This window comes from Nesoenas mayeri (genome assembly GCF_963082525.1).
Source record: "Nesoenas mayeri genome assembly, chromosome: 2".
NCBI classification, from domain to species: Eukaryota; Metazoa; Chordata; class Aves; order Columbiformes; family Columbidae; genus Nesoenas; species Nesoenas mayeri.
The window spans coordinates 137,669,851-137,687,665 of NC_137543.1; the positions used below are offsets into that span (position 1 = coordinate 137,669,851).

At 43.0% G+C, this 17,815-nt stretch overlaps 1 protein-coding gene across 4 annotated transcripts in view; it reads right to left on the minus strand.

Moving 5' to 3' along the window:
- Positions 1–17,815, minus strand: part of DYNC1I1 (dynein cytoplasmic 1 intermediate chain 1) — a gene marked incomplete at both ends in the record, with an annotated part of 175,353 nt that overhangs the window by 13,621 nt on the left and 143,917 nt on the right. For all 4 annotated transcript variants that reach the window (XM_080339250.1, XM_080339248.1, XM_080339249.1 and 1 more), the window contains 2 exons: positions 4,664–4,789; positions 10,917–11,057. In XM_080339250.1, the coding sequence (XP_080195376.1) occupies positions 4,664–4,789; positions 10,917–11,057 (267 nt within the window). The remainder of the gene's footprint in view (positions 1–4,663; positions 4,790–10,916; positions 11,058–17,815) is intronic.

Sequence of the window (17,815 nt, forward strand, 5' to 3'; positions counted from 1 at the left end):
GCTGCTGAAAACAAAGGAAATTATTTTATAGGCACCAGTGGGATATTGCTTACTGTACCACTTCATCCACATGTTTCAGGCAGTTGCCAGCTCCTCCCTCACTGGTCACATACTTGAAAATGAGATACAGATTAATGCTCATCACAGAGCAAACGGGGATATACACAACCAACCTAATGCAGCAGCTCTAAAAGGGCTGAGGGAGATATTAACTCTGAAACTTAACGAAGTCACATAAACATCAATATGATTCTGATTTCACTGCAAGGAAACGAGGACAGAGGTAATACCTGTGTAAAGGTAAATAACTGCTTTCTTGGCATAGCAATTTCTCCTAGATGGTCTAGGGAAAGACCTTTTCTTACTTTACTCCAGTTCCACCTGTCATACTAGTCACCCTTTAAAAGTATGACTAGAACTGTCCGAAAGATGGCCAAACAGATGCAATAGTTTGTCCTGTAACTGGTTTAATATAATGGACAGTAATAAGCTCCTTATGATTACAATTTCAAACTCTCCAATCCGGTGCTGCAAACTTACTTTATATTTTATTGCAATCAAATAATAAATGATTTACAGTTTCTATCTATTCACAGTGCAAGCAGAATATGACCTGGAACAGATTAATGGAAAGGAAAAAAAAAAAGAATGGAAGGTGGATGAGAAGCTGCTTCTTTCACAACCAAAGGTGCAAAGAGCATTCTCAGTAAGTCAGGTAAGCAACAAACGTGGCTGTTAGAGTATATTTATGACAGCGGCAACTGTGTAACATCACTGAAGCATGCACAATGGGAGCAAGCTTTCTAGAAAATATATCTACAAAAGAGACATGCAGTTAGGTCTAACTATCAATCATCTGGACATGTGAATAAATCTATAGTCAGTGGTCCATGTTCTGTTAAAATCAACTTTGACCATACAGAAAACTTGCTGCCCAGTAAATAAGCCGTAAGACCACAGAAGCTAAAATGTTATACATACTATCACAATTACTCAAGTACTGGCCAAGGAAAGGTCTGAATATTTAGATCTTAGAATAAAGTGTATTTACAATGACTCATATTCTGTGGTTAAGTTATATAGATTTAGGATCCCATCACACTGAAACAACCAAATTTTCATGTGTTTGTTTGGGTTTTTATTTCATTTTATAGTTTACATTCTTTAAATCAGCGGTTACTGATCCACAAGAGCACATCTATATGGACTATTTAAGTCTCCTCTCCCCTGGAAGTGTGTGTATAACTCCCATTAATGCTAATGGGCATAAAGCACATGCATTGAGGAGAAAATAGACCCCTCACTGTGAAAATAAATGTGTTCAGTTATTTTCAGACACGATGCCGAAATCAAACAACTAAAAGTACATACTCTAAGGAGATAACATTATATAGCCTAACTGAAAATGCCACCATTATTTTTAACTCCCTGGTCATGGATCCTGTCACGTTCTTCGTATTTCTGCCATTTCTTGTGTCATGAAGACTATGACTGGATAACAGATCACAAAGGGCCACAAATCCTAAATTCTTACACAAGCAAAACAACAGTGCCATCACAAAGGATGCAAGGTTAGGCCTTGTGTCGTATTATTTCACTTAGGCCATACAATGTTTTCTCTTTGCACTATGTGGGTTAACAGCAGCAGTAAATTTTACTGTTCTCTAGAATTGCTCCTTGAAGCTGTGATGAATGTACCAAAGTAAAAATTTCTATATCACTTAATTTTTTCCTTAATGATTTGATACCCTGATGTATCCTGCTCTGATCAAAATTCATAGACTTAATCTTGTCTGTTCAAACAGGTAAGAAAAATTGCTTATAAAGTGAAATTCAAAGAAAATATGCTTTATAATAATACAAATATAATCATAACATTGTTCTGATTGAACTAATGTTGTATGAATTTACAGCTGTTTTAATGCGATATTTGGAACGGTCATGAGAAAAGTTTTTAAAAGGGTGCAGTATAAGTACAGCATTAATGGTTTTGAGGAGTGTATTTAGGGTCTTTGTGAAGTGTCCTGCTGACTTTTTAATTCAAGTAATCGCACCCATCTTCCCACATTAGAGAGATGGCACCTTCCAATAAGTGCCCAGTACTGAGTTATCAGTCAGACAGGGATGAGTTCTTGCAGTGGTGAAGCCTTTTCAGAAGTCGATGCTGTAGTGCTATTGCTGAGAGGTCAGCTGTCCCAGCGCAGTGTCAGGCTTTGCAATACTGCTGGGTCCAACAGGTAAGGTAGGTCCCGCCAGGTGCCAATGGTCCAGCTCCCAGCCTCGCATCCCCAGCCACATGCTCACTCATCTACTCTCACACTGAGTGAGTTAATGGAGAAAAATACCCCAGGAAAACAAAACAAAACAAAACAGAAATAAATCAATACTTCTCTGCTGGTCTAGCTCCCTCCTCACAATGTGGGTGTTGACAAGCACTGCTGCCAGCACAAAAACTGGGCAGGGAGGGAATGGCTAGGGCTGGCAGCGGGAGAAGGACTGCCCCTTTTCAACTCCCACACCAGCCCTGTCACAGCCCAGAATCAATCCCATACAAAGAGGACAGTCAAAGGAGGACCTCAGCTAAGCCAAGGAACGAGCCAGTGTCTGCAGACCGAAGAAAGAGCCCTAAAGGCTCCCATATTTCTGCCAGACACTTCCAAAAGTGCATGTGTGTGCTGTGAATCCCCTGTGTGTCATGCCTGAGGGCAGCTAAGCAGGGAATAACTCAGAGAGCTCTTTATGGACTGGCACAGAGGGTTAAAGACTGAAGGGGCTCTTGCTCACTGTGTGAGCCTTCAGTTCCAGGCTCTTGAGCTGCAAAGTATTTTTGCATCTCACTGAAGAAGAGCTGTGGTGCAGAATACATCAGCACTGTTCTTTTCTGAACCAGAAAAAAGCCATTAAAAACACAGCAGGCTTGGTAGTATCGGAAGCTGTCGCAGCCCAGACCCCTCTCCTAAATTCGGTACAGGAATTACTGCAGAGACTGATGCTGCCAGAATGAACCAGGCAACAAATTAACGAGCTCCTCCATTCATTGCTGAAGAGGGGAGGGGAGGGAATGGCCCATGACCTGTCAGCAGCCATGTGGATGGACATCCATCTGTGTGTGTTCAGAGCTGAGCTGGAGACTCTGGGGCTCTGCAGGGGCAGGGCGCACAACACCCACAAAGCAGAACACTCTATGTAACACTGATCTGGACTCACACAACTAAATACTGTTGAATGACCCTCTCTTCCTTTTCAAGTAATAGAAGCCTGTCTTTCTTTTCGATCTGAGCACATCACTGTGACTCACTTTGCAAGTTGAAGTCTGATTATACAGAGGCAAGGCCAAAAACTTAAATATTACTTCTTCTGCATAGAACACTAAATCTATTTTCTCCTGGGTGAGCTTGCAGGGCTAAACAACCCTATGAATGATTTGGTGTATGATATGCAAAAAGAGACATTTCTACAGCTTGTCTAGACTCTCAGACAAGATCAGACTGCGCTGTCATCAAAGACATTTCCATAGCCTGTCGTATCACTTGGAAGACAGAAAATACACCTTTTCAGAACAGTCATGCAAAAATGAAAAATAAATACAAACAGCCTGACTTGCCAGTGTCATAGTGGAAATCTGAAAGCAGTAACCTTAGACAATTTAGAAATTATGCTAACAATACGGCAAGAAGTTTCAGCAAACATTTATGAGGAAAGGCAATTCCCGCACAAGTGAATGCAATCCAAAAATATGAGTCATGCACAAGCAATTTTGCTATGGGCCATAAAATCACTTTATGAGAGTTACAGATAATGCTGTATGTATTCTATAATGTTTCCCTACTGTGTAGAGATGGATATCTCAGTATCCTATCATAGATAATGATGAAAAACAAATTCTCTACATAAAAGCTGATTGCTCAGAGATTCACCCTCAACTGTTCCACGGGATTGTAATGCCGACAGAACACTTTATACTGTATTCATCAACAAAGAGGTAGATTCCATCAGTGCCAAATACACTGCAGTTTAGATGTTTTTTATAAGATGTAGCAGAGTGAATTGAGAGCAGCCTTAGACACAGAATACACATCCTGCTGTTTCTCAGCACCTACATACCCTTTATCACACGTATACCTACCATCCTCCACAGTGACACCTCTCATTTCTTCCTGTTAGTACTTTTGCATATATTCAGACATATTCAGCATTATTCAGTATTAAAAGATGTATTCTGTACATGTCACACTAAGAAAAAAATACAGCATTAAGCCCGTCATGAAATAAGAGATTCTGGAGTGTAAAAGGTGAACCCTTCAGGACCAGCTTTAAAACAACATAGCTTCTTTTTGCACTTCTATTTTCCTCTTCATGTTCCTTTGTAATTTTTTCCAACTGTATCTATAGAACCACTTAAAAAAAGCTTTAAAAACACTGAAAACTTTCAAAGAAGACCTCTCTCATGAGACTTTAGCTAGTTAACCCTTTTGCAAGGTAGCTTTATAACTAACACACTGTTGGCAAACCAAAATCAACGGGGATGCCACTGAAAGAGGTCTGGATTATTCTTTGGAGGTGTCCTACTCATGTTACAATACATGGTCTTTTATCAAACTTGGATGTAGCATTCTTCAGGAGCTGAGCTTTCTTAAAAAAAACCCTCAAACAATAATAATACCTCTCCAACATCATAGATCCATATGCGGCCTTCTGAATCACCAACTGCTACCTCCTTCCCAGCCTGCGCCCAGCGGACACGGTTGAGGGCAGAAGCTCCTTCGATGGTGACGCTGGCTGTGGGAACCTGTCAAAACCATAGGAACAGGAAGGACAATAAAATCACACTGCCTGTGAACCCAGGGGGTCAGTTTTGAATGTCTTGCTTAGCTGGGTGAGTCACAAGTCCCTTGGCATTGCGGGAAGTAACATGCAAAGCTCGCCAGGGGGAGAAAAAAAAAGGGTTCATTGTTTCTTCAATCACATGTGCTAAAATGAGGTAAGAGTAAGAGATTGCTTGCAATGAGCAGGGAAGACTTTTCCACAGTAAAGGGCAGTAAATGAAACAGTTTTTTCCCCTTAACCTCAGAGACAGGCAAAACCACATCTGCGTCTTAAAAGTCACTGACTTATGACCAAGAACCAGTTGAGGGTAGGACCTGGCTTCAGTCCTGCCCTGGCTTCTGACTCTGACCCAGATAACCTGATGGTCAGCAGACACATCCCTGTGTTCATGCTGACACATCCTGTAGATCCATACTCACCTCTGTGGCTAGATGCACAGGTTGAAACTTAGGTATTATGTCAGAAAAATCCTGAGCTAGTCACTTCAGAGCAAGGACACGGCAGTAACGAGAACAGCTGAGCTGACATTTAGGAACACCTACAATATTTTCCCACAATTCTCTTTTACATCCCCAAGGGACTTCTGCTTTAAATACACCTGGATACTGTCTAATTTCCAGCCCCTCTCCCTGCCCCAAGTCAACCAGCTTAATAAGTGATCCACAAGAATACATAAAGATTCTGGTTAACGCGTGGGATGAATAAAGCTATGAAGACTATCTCAGGAGAAGTATTTGTAATCTATACTGGAATGGGGGCACCAAAAGATGCTGCAGGAGGAAGGAACTGTGTGGGTGTTTGTCCCAGATAGGTAGATCACTTGGTTGATTTAGGTCACCTCGTAAGACAAATGATGGTAACATGCAAGTCTGCTAATACTCCACCCAGCTGCCTCTCATAGGAGAATCTGCCTGAGCAAGGAGTGTGCAGCTTGGCATGACAGTCTTCCAAACAAGGCTTTTTAGCTTTAATGCTTTTTGGGTCAGGGCAAATGGGATAGGATAGCTGCAAAAGCAGCTCCTCCACTAGGTCCATCCATGGGAACAGGTCTGGGTCACATGGTGAGATGGGGACAAAGGGGTGTCCCAGAATCTATAAATAAACATGGAATTGGAAAGCAGTCTAGGCAAGAAAAGGTAGTTGGGCAGGGACCAGAGTGCAGGCTACCTCTGGAGGGGTGACAGGTACTCCCTCCTGTCCTTGTGGTGGGCACACTGCAGCAGAAACAGAAAAAAAAGCAGCTTGAAGGTGGTATTAAGGCCTGGTCTGAACATTGACAAACTGACAACATTAACAAAACCAGTGTCTTGCTGACTTCACCTCGGTACTCTGGCTGTAGCTTTATACTGTAGTTGTGAGAGGGGTCCGAAGATCCATGAGAAAAATAATTTGAAAGCAAACATTTTCTAGCTCCCGTGTCAATCTCCTTCCCAGCTCCAACACCTTCATTCTGTCACAAGTGCCAGTAGGAAGTGGAACCAGGGCCACTTGCCTGGCTCCTCTTCCCTGGAGACTCCCCACTCCTCCTCTTCCTCACCCACCCCAACACAAGGTGCAAAACCTAACGGGCACCTCTAGCATGAGCCTGCCAAGCTAAAGCATCACCTCTGCAAAGGGCTTCATGGTAGTGTCCTGAGCCCCATTTGTGACATGCAAGAAGATTTTGCTTGCAGAATGATGTAGAAATAATGCTGGAGAGCAATCAGAAAGCAGATACCACCCTCCCCCCGCTTTAAGAAGTCATTCAAATGCAAATCAACCACTGGACTCATCTCGCCATTGTGCAAGGCCTGGGTCCTGTCCAAGGCAGCACTGCCCAGAAAAGCTCTGACTCCTCGTCCCAAGTCTGGTACTGCTCAGTGGGCCTGAGCCAGTCGCCAGTCTCCTAAACTTGACATGGGTCATCAATCCATGATAAAAATCACAGGAGAAAACAAGCAAATTTCAGTCCTGCGATCACTGATTCCTTAAAAAAACATTAAAAAAAGCTATATTCATTCCAGCCAAAATATATTTCATAACATTTGGAAATGGGTTTCTTCAAACAACAACTAAATGCCACATTTTAGAGCACTAATCCACTAACCGGCTATGTTTCTCAGAAAACTGCAGATCAAAGATATTTGTTTCATATACAAATACACACGGCGTGTATTTAAGGCACTGAATTTTCACAAAATCTTTCAGAAGGCTGAAATACATAACTCTAGAACTGGACTTTTTTGTTAATACAGCATTCTTCCAGTGTTCCACATAAAAATAAGCAGCACACATGCTGCAGACACAAGACACAACCCATGCTTTTTTTCAAAACCCAATGGTTTTGTAAAATCCTGTTATTATTCCACAAAGCTACCTAACAAAAAAAAAAAGCGATAATGAAACAGTCTTTAAAAATCTAAATAAAAAGCCTTTTCTCCAGTGACACAGAAATATAGTCAAACTATAGTACCTTAAAATAGATTTGTCTGCTCCCAATAGTGATAGGTTAAATTACACATGCTTATTTTAGATTTCAAAGATAAGACTTTAGTTTATAATGGTAGAATTATGTTTTTAAAATCACGTTTGAAATACTTTATAAATTCTCTGAAGTTGGTGCTTGTCAGATTTTTAGCAATTTTGCAATGAGATTTTAACAGGTAACCAGTTAAGAAAGATGCAGTCAGAAAAACCTGCATGATAAGAATATACCTTTTATTTTTTTTTACTTTTCTTGCTGCTTATGTAGTGTCAAAACCTGCTTGCAAATACATCTGTTATCTATTTCTAGAAATAGACACCATATTCATGCTCTCAAAGCTTAGGTGCTTTGGTGCAGAAAACACCAAACAAACACATGAATGGGATACAACACAGCAGAAATAAGCAATTTGGTAAGTCAGTTTAATATCAGTTCATAGGTAAATAAGACTCGTCAATAACCTGGAGACCCTCACTCTTGATCAAAAAAGACTCAAAAATAAGAAATCAGCATTTGATCTGCAAACCTCACTATACTGATGCATAAAAATGATATTCAGTTTGCAAAAGAATGAAGGAGTGGGGAAGGATTTTTTAAAGTGTTTTATATTCATTTATTAAAGATAAAATAAAACAGGATGACTTTCATTGCTGTTACGAAAAGAATTTGTGGTATCCACAGACCAACATGAAGCACACCGATACCCTTGTTACTTTACCGTGAGATTTTGAGAATAATTAGATTGATTAAATCCACAGTATAGTCATCTGATTTTAGTTGTTTTGATTAGAAAGCATCTAACTCTTGGGAGAAATGTTTTTAATAAATATGGGGAGTAACACAGAGTTAAAAATGTGAAGGTGGCATCTTGTAACTAAAACCAGGTATTTTCTTCATTGGTTTACAAAATAATACCTTAATAATAATATGGCTTATTTCCTAAATTAAACAAAACCCGGTCTCATTAATAACAATCAGACCTAGTTTTTATGCAAAGCTATTTATCAATAGCTAGCAGTTAAACACATTCATATAACTGTCATTTTCTACTGTCTTCACAAATACTCTGACATCATATATCTGACATCTAAAATTAATAATGATCTAAAACATAGGTCTTTCAAGATTTCTTATTACAAAGGCAAAAGTGCTGACAAGGACTTTTTCTTAGCAAATACCAGTGCAGACTTAAACGGCACAATCAATTACAGAACGCTTGAAAATTATGAACTAATTATGACCTACCAGATAGAGGGTAAAAGAAAACAACGATCACTTTCAGTTACGATGTTTAAAAGAACTGCTTACAGTTCTCTTTCAGTGGTACTTTTGCTGCTTCTCCCACATAACAAAACCTCATGTCTATTCAGATTCTGCCAGTTTATCATTTACAGAGATTTTTTAATTTGTTTCATCAGTGCTCAGTAAGGAAACCAAATGGTATTTCTGCCTCCAGAGACCCAAATTCAGTTCTTATAAAAATACAAAGCTTGGATACCATGGAAATAATTCCAGCCCGATCCTTACACGAGAGCTGATTTTGACCTCTCAGAATGGAAATCATTTCTGAAATCAGGGGTGGCCCTGCATGCAGAATAAAAGCAGGATCAAGCTTGAAATTATTCTTTTTTTTCTGATGTTCCTACGTATTTATATGTAAACATGCTGAAAATACATCAGCAGTTTTCCACATACAGCCTTATTATTGATGGGAACGGGATCAAGCGGTCCATAGTAACTTTTTGGAAAGAAATTGTGGTCTCATTGAATTAAATGGCAAGACATCAGTAGATTTCAAGCAGCGCAGAATTTCAGTCCTGGTATTTGGGGGGAAAGGGTTATTTTTTTTTTTCTTCTTAAAATGCTGGTTTTATGCTCTGTGTTTAAGCCTGCATTAATGAGAACACCTGAAGGATATGTCCCTCCCTTCCCAAAATAAATTCTGAGGAGACTCCTCCTGTATATCCTCCAGCTGTATGTGCTCTAATTAAAAAGGCTGTGCAGCTTCCTGCTCAGAGCACTTCAAAAGGCCTCTCTGCTCCCCTTGACAATGCAGCGCCTGGTGCTGGTTCCTCTTACCTGTCTCTGCTTATTTATGGCACACACCACTCACTGGAAGCCATAAAAGGCGCCCGTATTTTACTCTGTGTGAAATGTACAGCGTGTTTACATGAAGGGCATATTAATGATCAAACTGATCTTAAAAAAAAATAAATAATTCAAATTGTAAAAAGGTATATGGGGGGAAATACTGCTACTTGCTCTTTGGTTTTCTCTTTTTTGGAAATACAAAGAAGCTGTCAGTTAATACATGACTTTTTAAAAGTCTCATTTGTTCTTAATTTTACGTGGCATCAAGTGAAAATACACAAGACTTCGGATGTGGAAAAATATTTTGATTCTTGTGCTGAACACTGATGCTGGACATCTAAGACTCACCTCAAGCAATGTGACAGGTTTTCTCAAAATCATTTTCAAAGGAAATTAAAATTAAATATATATATATATATAAAAAAGTCTGCAGCATTTTAAAAAATCTGAAATAATAGGAGGAAAAAGGGGTGTTTGGCACGTCTAGAGAGTGACTTTAAAAAATACAGTATTTATCATTCTCAGCCTTTGAAAAAAGCTGATTAATCCCTTCTCATCAGCAAAATTCAAAGATGTGACGTCTCCTTCCCAATGGTCCCTGTTATTTACTTAACAGCAACGGGAAGAAAACTTGTTATTTTTCATTTGCATTTACGCCGTTAAGTTTCGCTGCAAATTTTAAAAAAGAAAAAAGGTGAGGGTGTGAAATCGCAAATAACGTGAGAGAGATGCCCCGTGCTTAAAAAAACCTCAAGCGGCGTCGCCAGCGGCTCAGAAAGGCGGGAGGCGAGGGAAGGGACCCGGGCACGTTGGGTTTCTGACACGCAGGAGGTACCGGACGGGGCTTGCAAGTTATAATCTCCAGAGATTTCGGAGCAGAGGGTAAATAGGGAGGGAAATGAAGCCTCTGACGAGGCAGCTCGGGAGCGCGGAGGCCAGCGGGGGCTGCCCGGCGCCGGGCCCAGGCCGCTGGCAGGGCTGCCGAGCCGTGACCGCTGCGGCGAGGGGAGGCAGCCGCAACGCCGCGTTTGAAGCTCCTGGCTCAACGGGGCGGGGGGGGCAAAAAAACCCCCAAACTAGAAAACGGGCGCGGTTTAAAACTGCACCCTGAAATAACAGAGAGGGAAGGGAGACTCCGGCACCGCGGCTATTTGTGTTGGCTTTCTGCCGGGGGTGCCGAAGCCGGCCCTCCCCATGCCCGACAGGTACGCAGAGCAGCAGCAGCGCCGCCACGGGGGAGGGAGAGAGGGAGGCGGGAGGGAAGGCGGGCGGTAGAGGGGGGCGGTCAGGCGCCCCCGGCAGCGGGACCTGCCCTCCCCGCCGCGCCCCGGGGCGCGGGCGGCAGCCGACGCCGGGCTCTCCGCGCCCTGAGGGAAGCCCGGCGCCCCCGCAGACCCCCGGCGGGGGGTGTAGCGGGGGGTGTAGCGAGGGGATGCTCGGCAGCGCCGCCGGCCCTCAGAGGGTTAAGGTCTCGCCCGGCGCCCGCCCGCGCCTTCCCAGCACCGGCCGCCGTCGGGCCGCCGCGCCGCCTCACCTCGGTGTCGTTATTCAGGTTCCACAGATCCAGGCGCCCCATCCCGTCCACGCAGGCGAAGAGCGCGGGATGCACTGGCGACCACATGACATCGTAGACATAGTCGGCATTGTCTTCAAAGGAGTAGAGCGGCTTGTTGTGCTGTAAAGCAGAGAGAAGCATGAAGACTTCGTGGCGCTAGTGCTGCCTGGGGCTGTCTGGCGAGTCTAATTAAAAACTTTGCACATTTACAAAGTGTCATAAAACTTCCCCAGATGAAAGGTCCTCGCGAAGGGTGGGACTGCGCTTTAATGGGGCAACAACTGTCCGGTGGGATAAATGAGATGCCCGGCGTGAGGGGTGTGGGACGCGCGGGTGACGGGGCGGGGGGAGCGCCCGCGGCCTCTCCCGCTCCCGACCGGCACCCCGTCGCGGGGGCGGGGGGTGCGGACGGGCAGGCAGGCAGGCAGGCACCGCCGCGCCCGCCCGAGCCAACCGCGCTTGCGGTTGCACCCGATAACGATCGTGAGATCGGCGGGGACCGCGCGGCGGCCTCCGCGGCCCCTCCGCGCACCGCGGGCGGCGCCTGCCACCTAGCGGCGGGCGGGACCACCGCCCGCACCGCACCCCCCGGCCCGGCCCCGCGTCTCGCCGCAGGGCCCGGCTTCCCTTCGCCGGGCCTCGCTCCGGGCGGCCCCGCCGCGCTGCCGGGGCGCCGGGCCCACCGCCGCGGCCGGGAGCGAGGGCTGCCCGCTCCAGCGGGCGGGAAGTCGGAGGGAAGTTAGGAAGTACCGCAGGAACAGAAGTGTAATTGTCTCTCATGAATTATTCATCGCCTCTGGCTTGACTAATTTTTGCATAATGGCTTCGCTAATCCCCGATCAATTAATGGAAAATGAAATTTGAATGATAATGAAAACTCCAGAGATGAAAGAAATTAAGTAGTCTCATGGCTTGTGACAGAAATCTAAACAATGGGGCTTCTCCGAGGGTCTCCCCCCCGCCCTTCGCCACCAGCTGCCTCTCGGCAAGCGGGGCCTGGAGAGCCGGGCGAGCGTCCACATCACCAGCCGGCCCCTCCGGGGACTCCGGCGAGAAACACAGCGCCACACGGGGTGCCCTTCTGAGCGTCCGAGTCCTACCTATGGGATATCTCGCTCAGGTCCCTCTAGACTGCACCCCTGCCCAGGGAGGTTGTGGCGTCTCCTCCTCTGGAGACGTGCAAAACCCACCTGGACACAGTTCTGTGTAACCCCATCTAGGTGTTCCTGCTCCAGCAGGGGGATTGGACTGGATGATCTTTCGAGGTCCCTTCCAATCCCTAACATTCTGTGATTTTACAAAGGGACCGCTGCCGGGAACGCCTGCAGTGCGTTGCGTCGCCGTGTATTATTTAAAAAAAAAAAAAGGCGGAGCGATTGATTGCAATTATTATATCGCTTTTCGTTTGTATATTATTAATTTCAAGCATAAAAGTGATCTGTTTAATACCACCAGTTTTGTTCTCGGTCCTCTCGCACTGCGTGGTGCTTCGTTGGGTGTCAGGGGTGCGAGTGCAGCGGCTCTGCACGTGGAAGGGGGTGTGAGTGCACGTGGAGGGGGGTGTGTGCAGGCCCATCTCTGTACTGCTGTGCTGGCGAGTACATGTGTGTCCTGTTCTTATTGCAGTATTGTGTTGTAAATAATTTAAGAAATATTTCTGTTCAGGTAGTACAAAAAAATCCCATTAAAAGTATCTGGAGATTTAATCCTTTGAAAACATACTGAAGATACAAAGGGATCAGGTTCTATAGGCCAGTTTTTGAATTCATAAAAGACATTTTGAATGATTACAGAACCAGGTCACAGGTTTTCACAACTGGCCTAATGTTTTTTGTGCACTTCCTAAGAATAGCAAACATTTTGGTTTGTGTGACAAGAAAATGAAATTAGAGCTTGGGTTTGTTACCTCAAATTTACGTAACACGTAACATTTTTATTTCTTTTCCAAAGCTGGAGTTTTGCAAAAGAAAAGGAAAAAAAATTACAATAATCTTTTCTTACCTAAACAAGGTCTTGTTCTCCAAATATATGTATCTGCTTAGTATATTATCAGTGCCAGTGGAGTTGTTTACACGTGTTAGTGGACTGACTTACGTGCCTGTGCTAAAGCATTTGCAGGGTTGAGAGCCAAAGGAAGACTAAGCTTTTGAAGCGGCAGAGGTATTTTGTAGGAAATTTTGAAGTGAATCTTTTCAGCTGTGAGCTGGGAAATAGTATTTGGACTGGGCCACATGGATCCACAATGTCTACCTGCTGTACTGTGTATTTTCACTGAAAACATCTAATTTAGGTTCAAACACTTCAACCGTCTAAATGCTGGAAAAATGGGCATTGAACACAATATTATATCGAAGGGAAAGGAAATCAGGTCCACGGCTAGGTGGCTGGGATTTTCCTTTTTCATGGGAAATCTGCTGCTCGTGTAGCACTTTAACATGTAATGTCATGGCAGAAGTAACAGAATTTGGAGGACTATTAAAATATTAATCAACCCAGGGCAGATTTCAATCAGCATTTGCTTTTTGTCAACATATCAAAACTTGTTTTGACCTTATCTTGAGTATGACACCTTTTTTATGCTCTTTTATTTTCCAATTCATGCCTAAATACCAGGGTGCTAGAAGGAAAGGTCAGGAGATTTGGTTCTAGGCTATGTCTTGGGGTTCACATGCTATATAGTCCATGGCAAATAGTTTTAGCTGGTGTGCTTCAGTTTCCCTGTTAGCAAAATAAAAACATTTTTGGAGTGCTGGTGTTTGAAGTGAACAGCATAGCAGATATGCAGTCTGTGTTGCCTTTACTGTGACAGTGGCAATATTCAGTCCAATAGGAAGTCAGAGAGAAAATCTGGACAACAGGAACAATATGGCTTTTGAGAAAGATCTCAGACATGCAAGGAGTGAGATGTGAATGGAGATGAATAGGGAGTGGAGCGCTGTAATGCAATAAGAAATGGCAGCCATGTGAACAGCCCAAGCAAAAGGCAAGATCAGCTGCAGTGTGTTTGGAGAAACAGGGAGAAAGACCAGGGGTATGGAGCTGCCAGGCAGCAGTGGTGGAGCTGAGCTACAGCCCCCATAGTGCACCCTGTACATCTGCCCTCTCAGCTCAAATAGCTTTCAATGGGGAAAAATAAAGTATTTCCCATACTATGTCTTGTTGGTTTGCACCCTTTAACTACAGAAGAACCTCCCAACTGTGTTGGGCCAGGCTGGAGGTCCCTCTTGCTTCACATCTTGCGACTGATCTTTCTTTAAAGCTGACATTTCATCCTGGTCTGATTTTGCCCACTGAGAGCAGTTCTGTTGATTTCATTGCGAATACTCGATTTGTAAGGTTAAGTGTGTATATAAATGTTTGCAGGACTTCCTTACTGTAAGCCTGTTAACTAAGGGCCCAGGCCAGCAGATTCTTTTAATGTAAGGATTTATGAGTAAGGACCGATACCAACCACTTTTAGAAAATGTTGAAATGTGGAACCATGTAAAGGTCACTTTAAAGCAGTTTTAAATTACCAAACTTCAGGCTTACACAATCTATAACTAACATATGGCTATTATTATAAAACAACTGAAATTTAAACTTGATGAGCTTTCATTCTAAAGTATCAAGCCACTCTGTTATTCAATAGAACAGAAGAAATAGTTTAAAGCAGTATCTTCAGACAAACTTGGGCCACATCTACTTATTACTAACAAAGAGAGTTTGGGGTGAAAATGTGGCCCTAGTGAATCAATGGAATTTTGCCACTGATTTCAATAGGACAGGATTCGAGAATTTACTGGAAAAAGTGAAAAAGCCAATTCCAAGACACATGTTTTTGTCTCATTTATTTAAGCATGTTGTCAAAATCTATTGTTCATCCTCAGTGTTTGTATATGGGCATTGTTTAAAAGAACAATTGAGTGAACATTTTAAATACATGGGAGCTGTCTAGGAATTAGCACTTGTCTATGAAAGAAGATACTCACCTAAATAAATACTCTATATTTATATAAAAAATCTATTTTTTTTCCACATATAAATTTGACCAGTCTATTCCACTTCTTATTTGCATAGAAGAATTGTCTTTAATCCAGAAGGCGCCACACATAAAGTAGCTAATTATCCATACAAAGGAATGTATATGTATCCACAGGTTTTAACTAGCATCTGACTTGTGAAAAACCATGGAAAAAGCTATTGGCTTTGCCTGTTTCACTGAAGGAGCATTTTAGACGTTGGCACAATTTCTGTGGGTGTCAGCTCCACCTGGACTGTACAGATGTACGGTGACACCACATACTCTCTTGTCTCCCCATTGTCTTCCATGGTAAAGACAATAAGCCAAACCCATAGTTCTGGCTCACACTGTACTATCAACAGCCATGAGTGTTGTGTGGTATTATAAGTTGATTCAAGCTACTTTGATTTTTCTAGGTGTGCAGCAAATACAATGGACTCATTAGCCCTTGGCATGGAAACTTTCTGAACAAGCTGACGTGTTTGTTTAGGCTCAAGCTCCATCTCTCTGACACTTGGAAAGAGCAGAGCCAGAGCGGTCCTGAGCAGAATGGCTGCTCTTGTGTGTGGCCCTTGAACAAACCAGGGAACAGGGGGCTGTAACTAGGTGATTTATAAGGTCCCTTCCAACCTAAATCATTCTCTGATTCTATTAATTTGGCTCGTATGGGACCAAATATTGTACAAATAGCCTTTATGCATTAAAGTACCTACAAAATGGTGTCAAAGGAAGACATCTCTTTTGGCATAGATAATTCGTAGGGCAGAAAAACTCTGCTGTCTTTATTTAAAGCAACTGTTAACAGTGTCACACTGACAAGAAAAAGGGATGCAAAAGAAACCAGGATAGGGCACATTGTAGGACTTCAGGTTCTGAGCTCTTTTACTGTTCTTACTGCTACACCCAGTCTTCTCCACCTTGAGAGAGACATCTTACCACTTTGCTAAATCTGTGCCCATCTTTTCCTTTCTGATCCTGCCAGTTAGCGAGGCCAACCCAGAGAGTATAAGCAGAGAGTATAAGCAGAAACCAAAAGCTGCTGGGAATTTTGAGGCAAATACTTCTCAAATCAGCTTTACCCTGGTCTTGACCTTTCCTCCTTCAACGGTCTCCTTCTGGGTCACCAAATGTCAGCTGTTTGGGGTTACTTGTGCATAGCTCTTGTGGTGAGGAGTCAGTTCTCCACTGTGTACAAGGCTCTACTACTTTTGTAAGCCTTCACGTTCTCCATTTGGATGGAGTCAAAGACATCCTGTTTTTCATTCAGACTGATTGAGCTACATGGGAATTTCGCCAGTTCTGGACTGCCATGTTTCTCCCATATCTGTTTTCTGATAGTTATGATAATTTAGGATAATCCAATAGTTCCTACTTTAAAACTATACTTATGGGACTTGACAGAGTTGAGCTTATGCTAGCTTTGAAAAGCTACAGCAGTCTCGGGAGCTGTTAAAAGATGCCATAAATCAAAGGCACTAGTTACAGGTACATCCCTGATGGGTTGGCAAAGCCTGTCTGCATTCTCCCTAAAGGGTGTAATTATCCCACAGACCCCGATACTATACAGCTCACAACTTGCAGTCTGCTCCACCTTTTCCAGGACTAGCCAGACGTTCAAGGATGACGATGGGAAAGCAAAAGGGGGATGTTTATGCTCTTTAGCCACCCAACATCGCTGGCTAACTGAAGTGCCCTAAATTGAGCTACATGCATAATAACTCCTCTCCCTGTCTTTAAATTCCTCCTGGCAGTCAGATTTAGTGAATCACTGAATCACTGGTGAGCCTCTGGTGCTCAAAGGAGAGTTCATTGGGCTGTGAACTTGGTACATGTGTCATCTCACTGTCAGATGGTCAGTAGGGCACTGAATCAAGTCTAAACTCCATTTTTGAGCAAGGGAACAGGCTTCATTGTTAGAGTGATCCTTACACTCTTCACAGCCCTGTTTTATTGAAGTACTGTAGTATTACTACACTGATTGTTTTTTGGCATTCTAAAAGTTGCAGACAGTCAAGGCAGAAAACTGGTCACTTTTAGAAATTATTGGTCTTGGAGAGATTCTGAAATTGTTGCCTCCTTTAATTGTCAACAATAAAAGAAAGTTCAATATTTTTGCATAAACATGTGGCAATTATTATAGATGGAGGAGGGGACAAGGGTGAGACCTAAAGGAAAGGGGTTATGAGAGCGGACCAAGTCTGGAGATAACAGGATGATTACATTTTTGTGGTTTCCTTCAAAGTCAAAGCGTCACGGGTCAGCATACAAGAAGGAAGCAAAGGAAAAAAGATTTGATGGTTGGCACAGGCGGTTTTAATGAGAACCGATATTAATGTCTAATACTGTGGCATGGAGAAAAAAAAAACATAAAAGAACTTGGGAAGTCAGACATCACCTGACCTTCAGGAGCATCAGAAAGTTAGACCGCAGAGCTTTTGGGGTCTATGGAGATAGCCTGGAAGCTATACTGGCAGGTAAACTGCTTATTTGGTTAATCCTCCTTAACTGTTTTAAGTCCTTTGTAGAGATGCGACATCTTCGGGCTGTGCTGCTAGACTTCAGTTGTTTGCTTTGGTCTTCCAGCTCTCTTCTACCCTGCCTTTCCACTTACTCAATGGAAAAAGACCTTTTTGTTTTCTGAAGGAAAAAAGCAGACAGTATGGCATTCCTCTTCACCACTGCCTATTAGCTGAGGAACTATTTTCAGTGAGTTTGATAAAAATATGTATTGCTTGATGTCTAATGTAAATTTAAATGAATTAATGATATCTGCTTGGCATGGATGAACTTTACAAACATAAGAAGGTATGTAAGGCCTTGACACTCTACAAAACAGGCTTAAGAAAGATTTTATGAAGAAGCTAATATGCAGACT